This window comes from Cygnus atratus, chromosome 3 (assembly GCF_013377495.2).
Source record: "Cygnus atratus isolate AKBS03 ecotype Queensland, Australia chromosome 3, CAtr_DNAZoo_HiC_assembly, whole genome shotgun sequence".
NCBI classification, from domain to species: domain Eukaryota; kingdom Metazoa; phylum Chordata; class Aves; order Anseriformes; family Anatidae; genus Cygnus; species Cygnus atratus.
In genome coordinates this window covers 39,219,836-39,234,655 of record NC_066364.1, presented here as the reverse complement: position 1 = coordinate 39,234,655, position 14,820 = coordinate 39,219,836, and the positions used below count along the sequence as shown (strand labels likewise).

The 14,820-nt window shown below is 43.2% G+C and overlaps 1 protein-coding gene across 6 annotated transcripts in view; it reads right to left on the bottom strand.

Moving 5' to 3' along the window:
- The window catches only part of ANKRD6 (ankyrin repeat domain 6), a 116,833-nt gene that overhangs the window by 20,273 nt on the left and 81,740 nt on the right, over positions 1–14,820 (bottom strand). For 5 of the 6 annotated variants that reach the window (XM_035559537.2, XM_050709941.1, XM_050709940.1 and 2 more), the window contains 2 exons: positions 14,203–14,475; positions 5,156–5,254 (listed from right to left, as the gene is read on the bottom strand). In XM_035559537.2, the coding sequence (XP_035415430.1) occupies positions 5,156–5,254; positions 14,203–14,322 (219 nt within the window). In that variant the 5' untranslated portion in view covers positions 14,323–14,475. Of the gene's footprint in view, positions 1–2,392; positions 2,687–5,155; positions 5,255–14,202; positions 14,476–14,820 lie in introns of those variants that run through there. The other variant, XM_035559536.1, reaches the window with a different exon arrangement.

Here is a 14,820-nt window from a genome sequence, read left to right as displayed (position 1 = left end):
CATCTTTCCTCCCCAGTAGTACAGGAGCAAACCAGTAACTGGCCTTTATGGAGCCACATATAACAGACGAGCTGTATTTCTTTCAGAGTGTGCATTTTCACACAGTGCAATCACTGACTCACGTATCTTTTTATTAATTGCTAAAATAACTGTCTCTGGAAGCGTTCATCAGAGTTCTGCCTTTAGCAAAGCATTAAGGGACTAGTCTAGAGAGTCGGAGAAAAAATCCACCTGAAAGTGCACATTAACTGCCCAGAGTATTATGCTGGGCACAATTTATGATCCTATTTGTAAGTGATTTATGCCTTAGGAACAGACTGCAAACCAGGAACAATGAAGAGCAATAACTCCAGTGTCACACAAATGTGACCTTGACAGAAACAACAGAAGTGAGCTTGCCTAAATGCAGACGTGGGCCCGAAGCCAAAGGGACTCTCAGGTGCTTAAGAGAGACTTGGTAGAAGTAAGGCAGCTAAGTCTACAACAGTGCCTCTCAAACCCCCTGGCTTAGCTGCTGCCTAGCCCTGAAAGCAACTAAGACTGAGGCATTTCCACCCAAACACAGTAGGCATCTCAGCTCGCCCAGCACCACGAGGCACTGGTGCTGTGATGGAACCCAAGAGGAACCCGAGGTGTCCCTCACACCAACCTGTGCCACAGCCCACCGTGTAGGTGTCTCCCCGCCACCTCTCAGCACGCTTGCTGGAACCAGTGCCACACAGACCCAACAAGGCCCAACAAGCTGCCTTTCCTGCAGCAGCCCAGAGATTATGGTACCCGCCCAGCTTGTCTCGCAGTGAGAGCACTTCTTTGTCAAAATTACTTCACATTCAAGAAATACAGCTGCATTTGCTGGGCTAGAGAGAGTGAGATGCTGGTGGGAGACCAGGAATGTGGTTTTGCATCCCCTTGGGCAGAGAATAAGGGACTGTACATCCAGAGTGCTCTGCATACAACAGAGCTATTGCATAAAAAGGCCCAGGTAGGTTTCCAGAGCCTGAAACCTGACACAGAGCTTAAATTCCTGTTTTAGCAGAGGGCTGCAGGCCAACCTTCTCCACAGATTTTAGCATTTCTCTTTCTTTTAGCATTTTTGTGCTGGCAAGGCAAGGCAGCCTTTGCTCAGCATCCTGGTGCTTGTGATTACCTTCTAGGCTCCTCAAGTTTCTTCATTTGCTGACTAACTTAAAGCAGTGAATGCAGCCACTGGGACCAGACACGTGGGAACTGGACAGTCATCTATTTCATATCTGAAGTTCATTCCAAGGACAAGAAAATAACACAAACAACTTATAAAAGAGTTTCGGGTAGCTCTTAGTACTTCTCACAGCTATCCTGCCACTATCATGGTACAGGACTAGCACAGAGGTATTGGAGTCTCTAATCCCCAAAGACTCTAATCCCCCAGTTTAATGAGATCTAGTTTACACTGGTTTGTAATACATGTTACTTTTTCCTTTCTCTGTTTTAAAAACTATCATAACCACTATATATTGTTTTTCCTACACACTCCTTTTCTCCAGAGCCTCCATCAGTTCCACGGTCTCCTTTAAAGCCTCTTCCAGTGTCATGCTTTGCCTCCTCACTATCTTTTCATGTTTGCAGAAATCACCAAGCTGTCTTGCTACTGAATTGCACCAAAATCAACAGCAAGAACTCATGCCTTCAATCCCTGATACAAAGAGCTGGATGGCACTTGCGAAGTCTCATTCTTTGAAATCAAATCACTGAATGCATAGTATAAAGTTCTTGGAAAACATTCAAAAGTGAAAATATAATCAAGTGTAAAATACTCCGAAGAACATATAAGCATATTTGAATATTCTGAAGCCTTTGTACACAAAGGCAACCGAATGTGCCCTAGTGCTTCTCAATGCCAGTGTCCTCCTTTGCTGAAGAAAGTCATTCGTCACAAATACACAGTAAGCAGAATTTCACTCTGAACAGTAAATGATGATGCATGGCCAGCAGAAGTGATCAAGGCGTGGAAAAATAAACATGAATTAAAGAAATTACAGCTTAAATGACACTAAACAAGACTTAAATGGGAGCATAAGAATAAGCCACTTTGCATATTTACATTCAACTAGAAATGATTTTGACCTCTGGATTATTGTTCCATTTGAAATTAATTTTCCACTTCTTAAAGTGGAACTTCCAGAAGAGAAGTTTCAGGGCCTTTTCAGGGTTTTAAAGTTTACTTTTTTTTCCCGTTAGATTTTCAGAAAGCACATACAGGGCAGGAAACTATGCAGAGCACCCAGCACAAAGCTTGCCATGCAGTCATGCACCTCCAAGAGCTGTCATGCCAGGCTGCCAGTCCAAGATTTTGCAGCATGCAGCCATGGGAGAAGTGAAGCTCAAGGCAGGATTGACGCACAAGATTTCTAACCTCCTTCTCTCTCTCTGATCTTCTAGGTTCCTTTCTAGCCTTTCTCTTCTGGTTTTTCTTATCTTTCTCTTCCTTGATTTCCTTCACCGGGACAACTTTCTCCTTGACTATTTCTGAGGTGTGTGCTGTATGAATACTCATTGACCAGTCAGAGATTGCATTGGGATCCCAGTAAGAGTTTTCAGGATTGGCAGGGAGGAGGAAGGAATTAGCTCCTGGGGTTGCGTACTCTACAGAGCTGGACTCCACCGGTTGAAATTCATAATAATCCCACTCCAGGCCACTGGAGGTCATTCTTCAACTAATTCTCACGGCTCTTGCCGTGTTCTAAAGAATACATCTGTAGAACATGAAGTTAGTGTTTGAATCTCTCCAAAACATTTAGCAGTTTTTAAGTTTCTGCTTATCATGTAGCAGATGAAAAGTTAGTATTGCATTTATTTATTAGCTATAGTCAACTCCAAAATAAAATGTTGAGTTCTCTTGTTATTTAGAAAAATAGAATATGCTTATTTTTAGAACCTGAAGACTTCTGTTATCATAATTCTGCAGACAAAAATCAAGTAATTTAATTTTCAATGAAATACGATACTCCCCACTCTCATGAGCAATTTAATCTCTGAACCTAAATCAGTATTCCTGAAATGAAATGTAATGATGTTAATCAACACTTGATGCTAAAGTGCCTTCACTGCCAAATAAGCACAGGATAAGAGTGACTGAAGGCATAATCAATAGATTGCAATTAAAAAAGAATATGAACATTTCTGTATGGCATAAATAAAGTGTAAAAATGAATTATACAAGGAGAAAACAAATAGAGAACCTTCTTGAAGACCTATGCGAAAGGAAAGCAGAAATATTTTAGTTAATACCTTTCACAAGCAAAAATCGTCATGTGGAGTTTAGCCTTCCTTCTCCTCCTCCGAGACAAATCCAAACCCACCCTCTGAGTCTCAGCATCTCCTGAGGTTCTCCTTAGCCCAAACCAGATGACTAGTACTAAATACAGAGCAAAAAATCGCACTGTGCTTTAAGAAACAGTATCTGTAAATCAAGCATGCACCTATTCTGTTCAGATCAGTCACCACATTAAGAAGAGGTATCCAGTTGTTGTGAACAAAGACCTGGAGAAGCTTGCCAGGCAAGTGAAATAAGGTCTTTTATGAGCTGGATATTTCTGCAGTGCAAGACTCTTCGCTAAACCAAAATAGTGCTAAGCACCAATCTACTCTTTTTCCATTATGGCTAACGAATCAGGTTTACATATAAGTAGTCTAGATTTTATGACTAGAGATTAAAAAAAATAAAAAATAAAAAAATAAAAAACACTTACTCAAAAAGCAGTTTTCAAAGAAACCCAGTTTGAGCAAATCAGTGGAAGCTCTTGCAGTCTAACTTTTATTTCTCAGGAACACTGACTGTACTTGTAAAGTGCCTGCAATTTTGTCTTAAATATCTGATGAATCATTTCTGCTTTTATGCATTTTTGCATTTATGTCTAAAAACATATTCAGGGTATATCTGAATAAACTGATATTGCCATTACACTTGCAAATCTGCTCCTTTCTACAGAAGGGCATAGTGAAAGCATAAAGAGTGCAGGAGAGAAAGTTTCTTCCTAGAAAAACAAGTTCCCCAGTAGAAAGTTGGCTGCACTAATACCACGGTTGTACAGGTGTACACTTGCCAGACTGCTTGCACCTCATGGGGATTCAGCTGCTCTTGTGGAGAAGGAAACCAGTTTTCCAGTTTCTACAGATATTTAAGATCCTTTGCATGCAAACAAATGCCTACATGGCTTTTCAAAAGGCACCTAGACATCTTCTTTGCCCTTTTAATAGTCATACGGGTGCCTCTACTAGCAACCTTTGGACTTCCAGGTTGCATGAAGAATCTTACTTATTACAGAGGGAAACAAAGCAACCATTCCTCAAATTTGTGCCAGTGTGCCATCAGAAGTTAGCAACGAATCGGAGGGAAGTCCTAATTATTCAACTGCTGTTGCACATTTTGGCCTCCATTTTTTTTCATCAGAGTGAGGTAGCTAAAACTGTGTTACCTGTCATTCCAACGTGCCTTAAAACCTGGTGCAAGATTAGAACTTTTTATGGAAAGCCAGGAAGTTAATGGAAATCGAGGAAGTTCCAACAACTTACATATTTGACCGAATGAAAACAAACTACCATTTACTAACCTCGAAGCTGTTTGCATTGTGCTGATGCTTACCACCCAACAGCCTAAAAGATGCGACCTCCCCGCATCAACCACGGCAGCCAACCGTGGTTATCATTTCTTTCTTGGTAATTCCCCACTGCAGTTGCCCGATTTGCTGTGGCATGCATCGACACAAAAGCATCTCCCACTTCAGGCAAAACAGATTACGTCCCCCACCTGACGTCCTCCAGCGGGTTCTTGCACAGTGTAACGAGCTCTAACTTAATTTCTGTACCCAGCGGCAGGCACCAGCTCTCACTGCTACTCACACCAGCCCGGCACAATCACAGCTCGCACAAAGCTCTGCAGCTGGAGCGTAAGGACTGAGCAACTCGTCGAAAAACACCTCATTTTACTTTGTCTCTCACGCAAATTTGGCATCTCCAAATTAGAGGCTGCATCTCCAAATTAGAAAAAAACAGAGACAGATTTTGCTTTCTTTTAATCCTACTTCAAAGAAGCGAAGACCTATGCTCATTTGCAAATTACTGATGGAACAACAGCCTTCTCCCCTCCACCCCAAGCAGGGAAGCTGTATCTACTTACATCATCCTGAATATCCAGGTCACAACCTGCTTTCAACAAAATCTGGACAACATGGAGGTGACCCTTGTGGGCAGCAAGATGCAGGGGGGTCCGGCCATGCTATGAATGAGAAGAAAATAACAGTAATTTAAGGTGAGTTTTTATGCATAACAGTTTACCAGAATTTTATCCTTTTCCTCCTTCTTCTGTATATACCCCTCTCTTTGAAGTCTGCAGTAGCAGCAGTTGACATACATTAGTGTACAGCAGGCTTCCCCTTATTTTGTATGTGCATAAAACTCCTCCTCCCCGTTCTGCAACATTTCAGTTTATCCTGATGGTAATCTACAAAGGGGATATTCTACTTATGTAAGGATACTTCCTTACAAACTAGGAGCCAGCTTTGTGTCCATGCCTGGAGAGAATTCATGACCTTTTTATTTCTGTCCCTCTGGAGCACAGATTTGTCAGCCACTTCCAATCCTACTCAGTACAACAAAGTTCCTCTAACAGGCAAAATCAAATACTGCATTGGGTACCATTTTTTCAAGAGAAATAAGAACTTCTGGACTGTTTTGTACAACAGGTGCTACCCCCTTAAAATGAGTGGAAGATTTGTAAGTCCCTCCAGGTGACACTGTGTATGACGACCAACCTCATTTTGTCAAAGATCTGTCAGCTGTTTTTAGACAACACTTACTTTTAAACATTATCAAGCTCTAGCCCACATAAAAACAGAGTATAAAATATTCACAAGAAAATCAATCTATAGCGTAATCAAGATCAGTTACTTAATGAGCAGGACAGAAATGCTTTAATTAGAGAGATGCATAAATGATGTATGGTTTTAGAAGAAAAAAAAGATTGAAATTTGACAGTAAAATCAAATTAATAGAAAAAGTAAATCCGCAACAAATGGCTTAAAAAAAACCTAAGTGAAATGACATGGGGAAGACAGTATTTACAAATAACTGAGCTCCATTTGATCATCCTGTGGTGGAATTTACGGTGAAGCATTTCAGGAAAAGGAAAATAGGCTGCTTCTTCTAGAAGAGGCACAAGAATTTATGTTAAAAGAGGCTCAAAGAGTGAAGAGATTTTAAGAGAGAGTCTTGGACAACAGAGGAGAACTAGAATAAGTGATTCCCTAAAAAACTAACCCATACAATCTCAAAAAGAAAACTCATAAGGGGAGGACCAAGAATTAACTTCTGCTCTACGAAGTGTGTGTGTATGTGTATACATGTATATACACACATATATCTCCCCAATATAGACCTCAAAGCATCGCCTTATGAACTGTTAAACAGGAACAAATCTAAAAACGTTGATTGCAAATTTTATTTAATCACAAGTAAGAAAACAGGGTTCCTGTCTTTTTTATGACGACAAATTAACTTCACAGTTTCTCCCCCAGGCGTTTTAGGAGATGAAGTTGTGTTACACTGCTCTTCAGCTCTACGTCTATTTCTTCATCACTGCTGCTGCCATTGTCTCTTTTTCACGAGAAAATAAACTGCCTTAATAAATCATTTAGAAAAGAAGCAAACACCTCAAGAGCTGACAAGTGGCCTAAATAAACAGAAGAGAACCATTAGCTCTCTGAGATTTTAAGGAACTTCCTGAGTGTGAAAGCAACTCCAGGAAAATAATAACACATGCTCAGGACAGAATTGTTTGCACACAGCAATTCCCATCCCTGCCTGGCAGGTAAAGCGTTGGGAATTCAGCCTCTTCAGAACGAAGTAATGCTGAAATCCACAGTAATACTGGAGACAAAACGTCTGTGTCATTAGTTAATAGTTGTGGGGTGCTTTGAAAATGGCAACTGTTGACTCATTACACCACGACTGATCTGAAGGGCCAGATCTAAGGGAGAAGCCCACACCCGCTCTGGAACTCAGGTCTCTCCAAACAAATGCTTTGTCCCGTTCCCCTTTCCAAGCAGGAGGCAGCAGCTCGCTCCTGATGAATGGGAAACTTTCCTTCCAGCGCCTCCAAAGGTGTGGGAAGGGCTTGCTTCCTGCTGTCCCCACCGGCCTCTCCGTGCCAACTGAGTGGCAAGAGCCTGCTGCTTGTGGGCTTCTTGCTGCACCTAGACACCGGTCCATCGGCGATGCCCCTCGAGCAGAGGGCTGCCCCGGCCACGCAGAGCACAGCCTCCCTTCGGCAGCGGCCTGGAGGATGGCCAGGGCTACGTTTCAGGTAACTCAATGGCAGGAGGCATAAAAGTCTCTAGGCAACGTGAAAAAGAGAAAACGAACCTGAAGCGAGGTTGACAAACCGTTCCCAGCTACGAACAACACGTTTGGGTTATGGAAATGTGCTCCAGCACGTTCAGGTTTATGGGTTCTGAACTTCTACATTACCTAACTGCGATAAATAAATCGCCTAATCGGAGTGTCTCACTTCCCAGCAGGTTGCTAACATATCACAAAACCAACTTACTGTTATCTGTACACGGAGCAGGGAAAAAAAAACCAGAAACAAACCCAAGCTGAAGGCAGCTCGTGCGCTGTGAAACGAGAGCACTGCCAACCACGCGGATAGATTCCAGCAGGGAAATTTTCTGATAAGATAACCATCTCTAACTCCTGAAAAAAAAATGCCGAGGTGCAGCCAAAGGTCCTTTGTTAAAAATAAACTATGGAAGAAGAGTGTGAGTTTATTATGTGAGTTTATTTTTAATACGAGGAACGTGTTTTCCTCACCCAGCACACCTCATGTAGACAAGCACCCCGTAACGAGCGCACAGGAACGGGGAAAGCCTCCCGGAGGCACGCATCCAAGCCACGTGCTTCACAAGAAAAAGTTGCAAGCCACACCAGATCCAGATCTCACAGAGCACGCCACCCTCACCTGTCCATTCAGTGCCTTAAGGCACATAAAAACACCGTGGCCGGAGGGAGCAGGCTTATCAGGAGGAGGCTGCCCTTTCCCTCGGCAGCACCAGACTCCCGTTTCAGCAGGAGGAACCCATCCCAGGCCTCAGCGGTCGGGCTCTGGCTCGTGGGCAGCCTCAGGAGACCAGCGCTGGAACAGGAGATGCCCTCAAAGGGAGAGAGCACAGCGGGGCCAGGGAGAGCTGTGATTTCTGCGGCTATAGGAGAGGGCGAGGGGTCGGACAGGTAGCAAGCAGAACCACCAGACTTGGAGAGGAAGGAAAGGGCTGAGGCTGGCAGAGAAACCCCCTCCATTCCAGCCTCTTCAACAAGCAAAGCCAAGCCCCGCCACGTCCTCAGGGCCACAGGGAAAAGAAGCCAACACGAGGCAACTTTGGACGTTCCTGCTGCTGAGCAAATAAAGAGGTTGCATCGCTGTGCATTTCCACTATCACCATCCCCAGGCGTTCAAAAACTGCAGCCAGGTCTCCAAAATTCAGGTTTTCATCTAGCAAAAACACACCGAGTTATTAAAACAAAAGACTAGAGGATGATGGAATATACTTCAGCCTTTTATTCCAGAGGGTTTGTGTGTCTCAAGATTCTCTGTCCAACAAACGTGGGTTCAGAGGCATCCCACCTGCCGGAGACACACAGGAAGGGAGACCTTCAGAGAGCAGTCACTGCATCCTTTAGCTCTTCCCAGGGGCTCTGAAGGGGGACTAGGGAAATCACAATCCTAACCACAACGGGAGAGTGGGAAGGAGGATCGATTCCAGCACATTACACTGATTAGAGGCCCGGGCTTTTGGAAAAGCACTGTCCATCTCACAATTAATCGTAACACTGCAAGAACCGACAGTGCCAGGTTTTCTTTTTCTTCCCAGTAACATCAGAAGAAGAGGAGAGAGAGGCAGTACTAAGGCAGTGCTCCTCTGGTGCAGGCACTGCAAACACTGGAAAGATCACCAACTTAAAAGCTTGCGGGCATTTCCAAATATCGGCTGTAATGGTTTTGGGGTTATTAGAGGCAATAATATAAATACAAATGAGAGACTTCTACAACTCAGATTAACGAACCAATAAAGCAGTCGTTCACACAAAAAGTATGCAATTTGGGCATTTATTCAAATGGAAATAATTGCTTCAGCAGGTCACAAATCGCACAAATCCTCCCGTGTCACTGGCTTATTAAAAATAAATGGGACCTCTTGTACTAAAGCTGCCACTTCCAGCAGCCGTGACACAGAGCTCTGGCTATGGGGCATATCAGGTTGCAGCCAAGCACAGTAAACATCCAGATGAATTTCAGCAGGATTTCTTTTTTTTCAAATTTGTATTTAACCTGTATTCTAACTTCCAAACTCTGACAGGCACCTGTCAATACGTACGGTTTAAAAGCACAATTTTTGTGGAGGAGCTGCTCCAGGTGTGCACTCTGCAACCAAATCCATACAGGCAGCCTTTGCACCATGACCTGCAGGATCTTTCCTCGTCTTTTTATATTCGTGGATGCTTTTACGCAAGCACATCCAGTTTTCCACCCCACCCCAGTGTCGTGCTGCACGAGCACTGTTGTTTATTCATCCACTCTGCATTTATGCAAAAACATGCCTGGCCACATTTTATAGAAAGCTTGAAAATGCAAACAGTCTTGTCCCATTCTTCACGCTGCTGATTTGTTATGCTGTTCCCCATGAATAACCTGATCGCTCAAGCCAGCAGTAAGCTTCCCATTGGCCTCAACGGGCACTGAGCAAGTCCCTAAATGTCTGCTATTTCCCTTGTGTTTATTTTCATTACTGTTTAAAACAGCCACTTAAGGCAGTAAGTAGTTTTTCAAGCTGAAGTAGCACAAAAATGTGAAAGCACCAAAACAGATTTCCTTTTTTTTTTTTTTTTTTTTTGCTTCCATCTTCACTTGTGAAGAAAATATTTTGTTTTCAAGAACTCTGCATTCTCTCAAGTTGAAACCTTGATGACGAGTCGACGAGTACCCCGGCACTATGACGTGCTGCCATATGGCAGGGTCATAGCACAACCAGTTCAAAGCTCAGATCGAAGAAACAAACAGATAAACAAACAGAATTGCTGAATCAAAACAGAAGCACTAGCATTTTTCCCCAAATGCTCATCCTTTCTTTGCAGAATTCTATTTTAGAGCTATGTTCTTAATGTTGTGCTCTGCAGGAAAGCTGTATTCTGCTTTCCTTTGAAAAAAATATCCATAAAACCCATGGTGTTATGCAAACTGCATTAAAACTGCCTGTGCCACATTATTACTTCCTATGGCGATCTTCTTCATGTTTAACAGACCAGTGGCACACCCCTACCTAATATCCAGCTTTTTTTGGCAGCATTAATTCTCAGTGCGGAGCTCCGCATGCCCTGGAGCAGCGCCCCAGCGAAATCCACCACTAACACGCTGGTTTGGTGAGCTCTAACACAGGTTCAGAGCTGGAATTCCATCTCCAGGCGTGAAGCAAGCCCACAGTAAGGGCTGCAGTTCCTGGCACGCTGCAGTTCAAGGCTGGGAGGTGAAATAAAGCTTTAACTCCCCTCCTCTGGCACCATGCTGGGAACAAGATCAAGAGAGCAGCTGGTCTTATCCGATGCATCACTACCTCCCTTTCTCCTCTGCCACTTCTGGTGGTTCTCAGCCCTCCCCCTCATCTATCTCAGCTCACAACATAAAAAGGAAAATAACTTTTGAAAAGGGAAACAACATTCTGGGAGGACAGCAAGACAGAGCAGCTCAGCGAAAGCCCCAGCACTTACATTTCAAAGATGAAGCTGTCAACAAGTTTACTGAAAGAAAGCTCTCCTACAAAAGCACTGAAAGATGGGACAAGCTTTGCAGATTGGAAGAATAGACTTAATCATACCAGGATCTGTTCTTAATCTTCCAGTTTTGGCAGCACATTCACCAAAATACCTCATGAAGGAACCTGCTTGTTGGAATCAGCCAACATGAACTACCAGTTGTTTGGGTTTGGGGGATTTTTTTTTTTGCCCTTTTCATAATGAAAGGAGATATACTTTCATGCCCGTGAAGAACGAAGAACAAAAACGTGCAAAAATGTGATCTCTTTGTTTTACCAGGCAGAGCAGCACCAGAGCAAGGTGGCTGACAGGATGCCCAAAGCAGAGGTCACACGTGGTGAGCAAGACTGCCTCTTGGCTGCCACCCTGCACAGCTCCATGGCAGAGATCCCAGCCCCAGGATGACGTGTGTGTCCATGTGCCAAGCAGTGCCACCAGCCCTCTCCTCCCCTCTGGGTCCCTGGTGTCAGATGGCTGTGGCCATCAGCTCTTCTTCCCAGGTTTTAAAAAGCCCCACAGCTGGGCAGAGCCCACGTGTCCCTCGCTGATCCTGGTGTCAGGGAAGATGCTGAAACACACGCTTCAACGCTGACTTCATCTGGAAGGGAGGGCTGGACTTGCTATTCGTGCCGTCAAAGCTGCCAAATCCATCCTAGAGGAAACTCGGGCACACAGTTCCTCATCGAATTTCTATTCCTTCATATTGCTGTTCTTTTGAAATCACCCATTTAGAGGTGACACAAATGAAACCACTTTGCAGCTGAATTTCTGTTTACTGAAGCAGCAATTAACCACATCGCATGACTTTCCAAATTTAAGATAAAATTAGAACCGGACAAGCGTGCCAGCTATCCAGCATTTAATAGTCCTTGGTTCGTTATGGAAAATGTGCTTCATTTTCCTTAAGCCATGCTCAATTAATCTGGTTTGAATGAAGAACAGCATATATATAGGTCTAGACCTCAGTGCCTTCAAGCCGTGGCTCTGCGTGGTGTTGTTCCACAAGAATTGGTCTGCGCTCACAGATGTGTATCAGAAACTCATTTCGAGCCTAAAGTGGTGAGGGAACATTTTCTCTCTCTCCAAAAAAACTTTGCTTTGGCATGTCTTTTTGCAATAGAGCTCTGATAGAATTCAGTAGGAATTTTGGCTGAGAAGTACAAAAGTCATTTCTTTCTTTGGATCAAACCCCTAGAATTTAAAATTAATTTGACAGAACAAACAGAAGATTGCAAATAAAAGCAGAAGATACACGAGTAAAAGAGAATTAAGGCATGTGAATAAATTTATAAATTTATGTTTAGGTTTCATTTTGCAATGAATTTTATCTTGGGGAGGGAAGAAGGCACTTCAGTTTATCTGAGAGCTCAATCAATAATTCCTTGCTTTGACAAGCACGCCATCTAATTTCCAACCTAAAACTAGCAACCTGTAATTTAAAAGTAGTTATTTTGGGGGTCTGTTCCACTTATTGAAAGACCACAGAAGAACCTGGCTGCTCTGATGGCTGAAAAATCCCTTAAAATTCCCAGTTTAAATATACTTGGGGTTAACTTACACATGCTTGCTCTTGTGCCAACCTTGTCCTGGACTTTGAATGGCTCTTTCTCCTCCCAGCCTCTGTGTCGCTGGATCAGCAAGCCAAGCTCTTCCAAGGCATGCACGTTCACACAGCCTTTCACAGGCAATTACGCACGTGCTCTCCCTATGCAGCTGAGTTGATTTTCCGTGCAAAGGTGGCACAACAAAGCAAGTGCAAAAAGCAGGAAGCCACCTATATCGCGCAGGAAAGATTTTTTTTTTTTTCCAACTCTAGCAAATCTGCATTGATCAAATTAACCTGATTTTCTGTTCGAAAGTCATATTTACACAATTTGCCTTCACTGTTACTGTAATTAACAGAAGGCACTGGTAATTACATAATGAGCAATCTTAACAAAGAGGAAGTGTCAGCTTTGCATTAGTATTATGGATTATGGCAACCGAAGTCTGTGAAACAGTTCAATCAGTGGCATGATTATTCTGACAACCGCGACAAGGGACACCACATTTTATGGTTCAGTGTGGAAGCTGGATTCAAAATTACTTTAATGCACAAATTCATACAAAATATACAGTATTCTTTCAGTACTTTGTGCATTTTCAGGTAGGTCCCTCAATAACCTCAAAGCTCAGTATCTTATAAAACAGACAAACAAAAACCACCACACAAGACCACAAAACAAGAAAAAAAAACACCTACCATTCAAGCATATTTAATTATTTCTATTCCTGACCACCTCCAATAGCTGTTGATCAACTACAGAGATGCGTGGACAACAGAGCCAAACAGATATCTTTATGGGCCCATTCACATTTTTTACATCTGTATATATTATCTACCGGCAAAACACCGCTCAGTTTTGGCATGCAAAACTCACTAAAATTGGTTACCCTTGGATCACTCCACCTTTCAAAATAAATGCTATCCACAACCCAAACACCACAAAGGAATTGCAACCAACTGTCATGGACAGATAAGAACAGAAAAAACAGATTATTTATCTGATGTACTCACATTTGCTTTCTATCTGTGAATATTTGCTCCCATACATACAGTGTTCAAAAGCAATATGGAAATAGAAATAGAACGAGATATGATAGAAAACAGTAGTTTGTCAAAACAGGACATCCCAGATTTTATGTTGCAGCTCTAAAGACCTAACTTACCTAATTCTCTTTAGGGCTTCTTGCTGAGTGAACTGTCTCTGCAACAGCCACTTCTACCTCATCTTTTATTTGCTAATATTATTTATATTGTTATTATATTAATATTTATAATATACTGAATATTTATAATATACTGAAGGGGGACTACACAGCAGGAATCAATGCAGATGTCAGATACAAGCGAGGCCGCTGTACCGACAGCCTTTGATGGCAAGAAATGCTTTCTGCATATCTTTATCCTACCACAACAGGTGGCACTCCCCCATCCCCTCATCCAGAAAGACCAGCGCTCTGGACCAGCTTCCCCCGACAGTGATGAATTGCTCCATTCATCATCTCGCACATTGTTCAAAAGTCAATGCATGTTTTGAAAAACGTCACAGCATCTCCATCAGCACAGCACGTTTTTAAAGACCCAGCATTCACTACAGCTGTGCATGCGTGTACTGGGAAGTGTCTGACTACAAGACATGCACCATTTGGTAAATTTACACGAGCTAATAAGTCTAAACTTCAAGGAAATCCCAACACTGTAATCCACCGCTAACCTCAATTACATTCAGAATTGCAAAGCTGCAAGGGCATTTTCACAGACAATGGTTTAGGAGTTATGTTAGTTCCCAGGGATTTTGTAAAGCATTTTTCTCTTGTTACCTTGGTAACTGCTACCTTGGCACCCTTGTTGATAAGCTGCACCACATTATCCACTTGGCCTTTGTACGCAGCTATGAGAAGCCGTTCTGAAAGCACAGCGACCACATCCTGCTGGCTCATGAATTAGGAGAGAAAGGTTTTCAAGGCAAGCAGTGCGCAGGTTTCTTCAGTCCAAAAACAAAGGCTTCAGGTCTGTTCAAGCAGCATGCACGGAGGTGAGAAAGGACCCCAGCGCCCTGGAAGGTGACGCTGTTCCTATGCCATCTTCTGGACCTGTGGATCAGAAAACAACACTGCCATCAGCAACGTTTCAGAGACTGGAGCACTGCAGCAGCTCCTCCCCAAGTGCTCATCTGCTCATCGGTTTGGGAGGGGGGTCACACACAAAAAACAAAACAACCCTCTGAGCCTCCTGGAAAGGATCGCTGCACTTCTGCTGCAAGGCAGGGGGAACGTACGCAGAAGCACATTCTCAGTGTCCCCTCATTCCCCTAATGTGGGACAGAAATCCCTAAACTTTCTGAAAGCACGACTCTCTTTTGGCATAACCTGTATTTGTGTGGCGCCCTTTCATTCCGCCTTCCTCCCGCTCCCAGACTTTACGTTAGCTGGGCACGA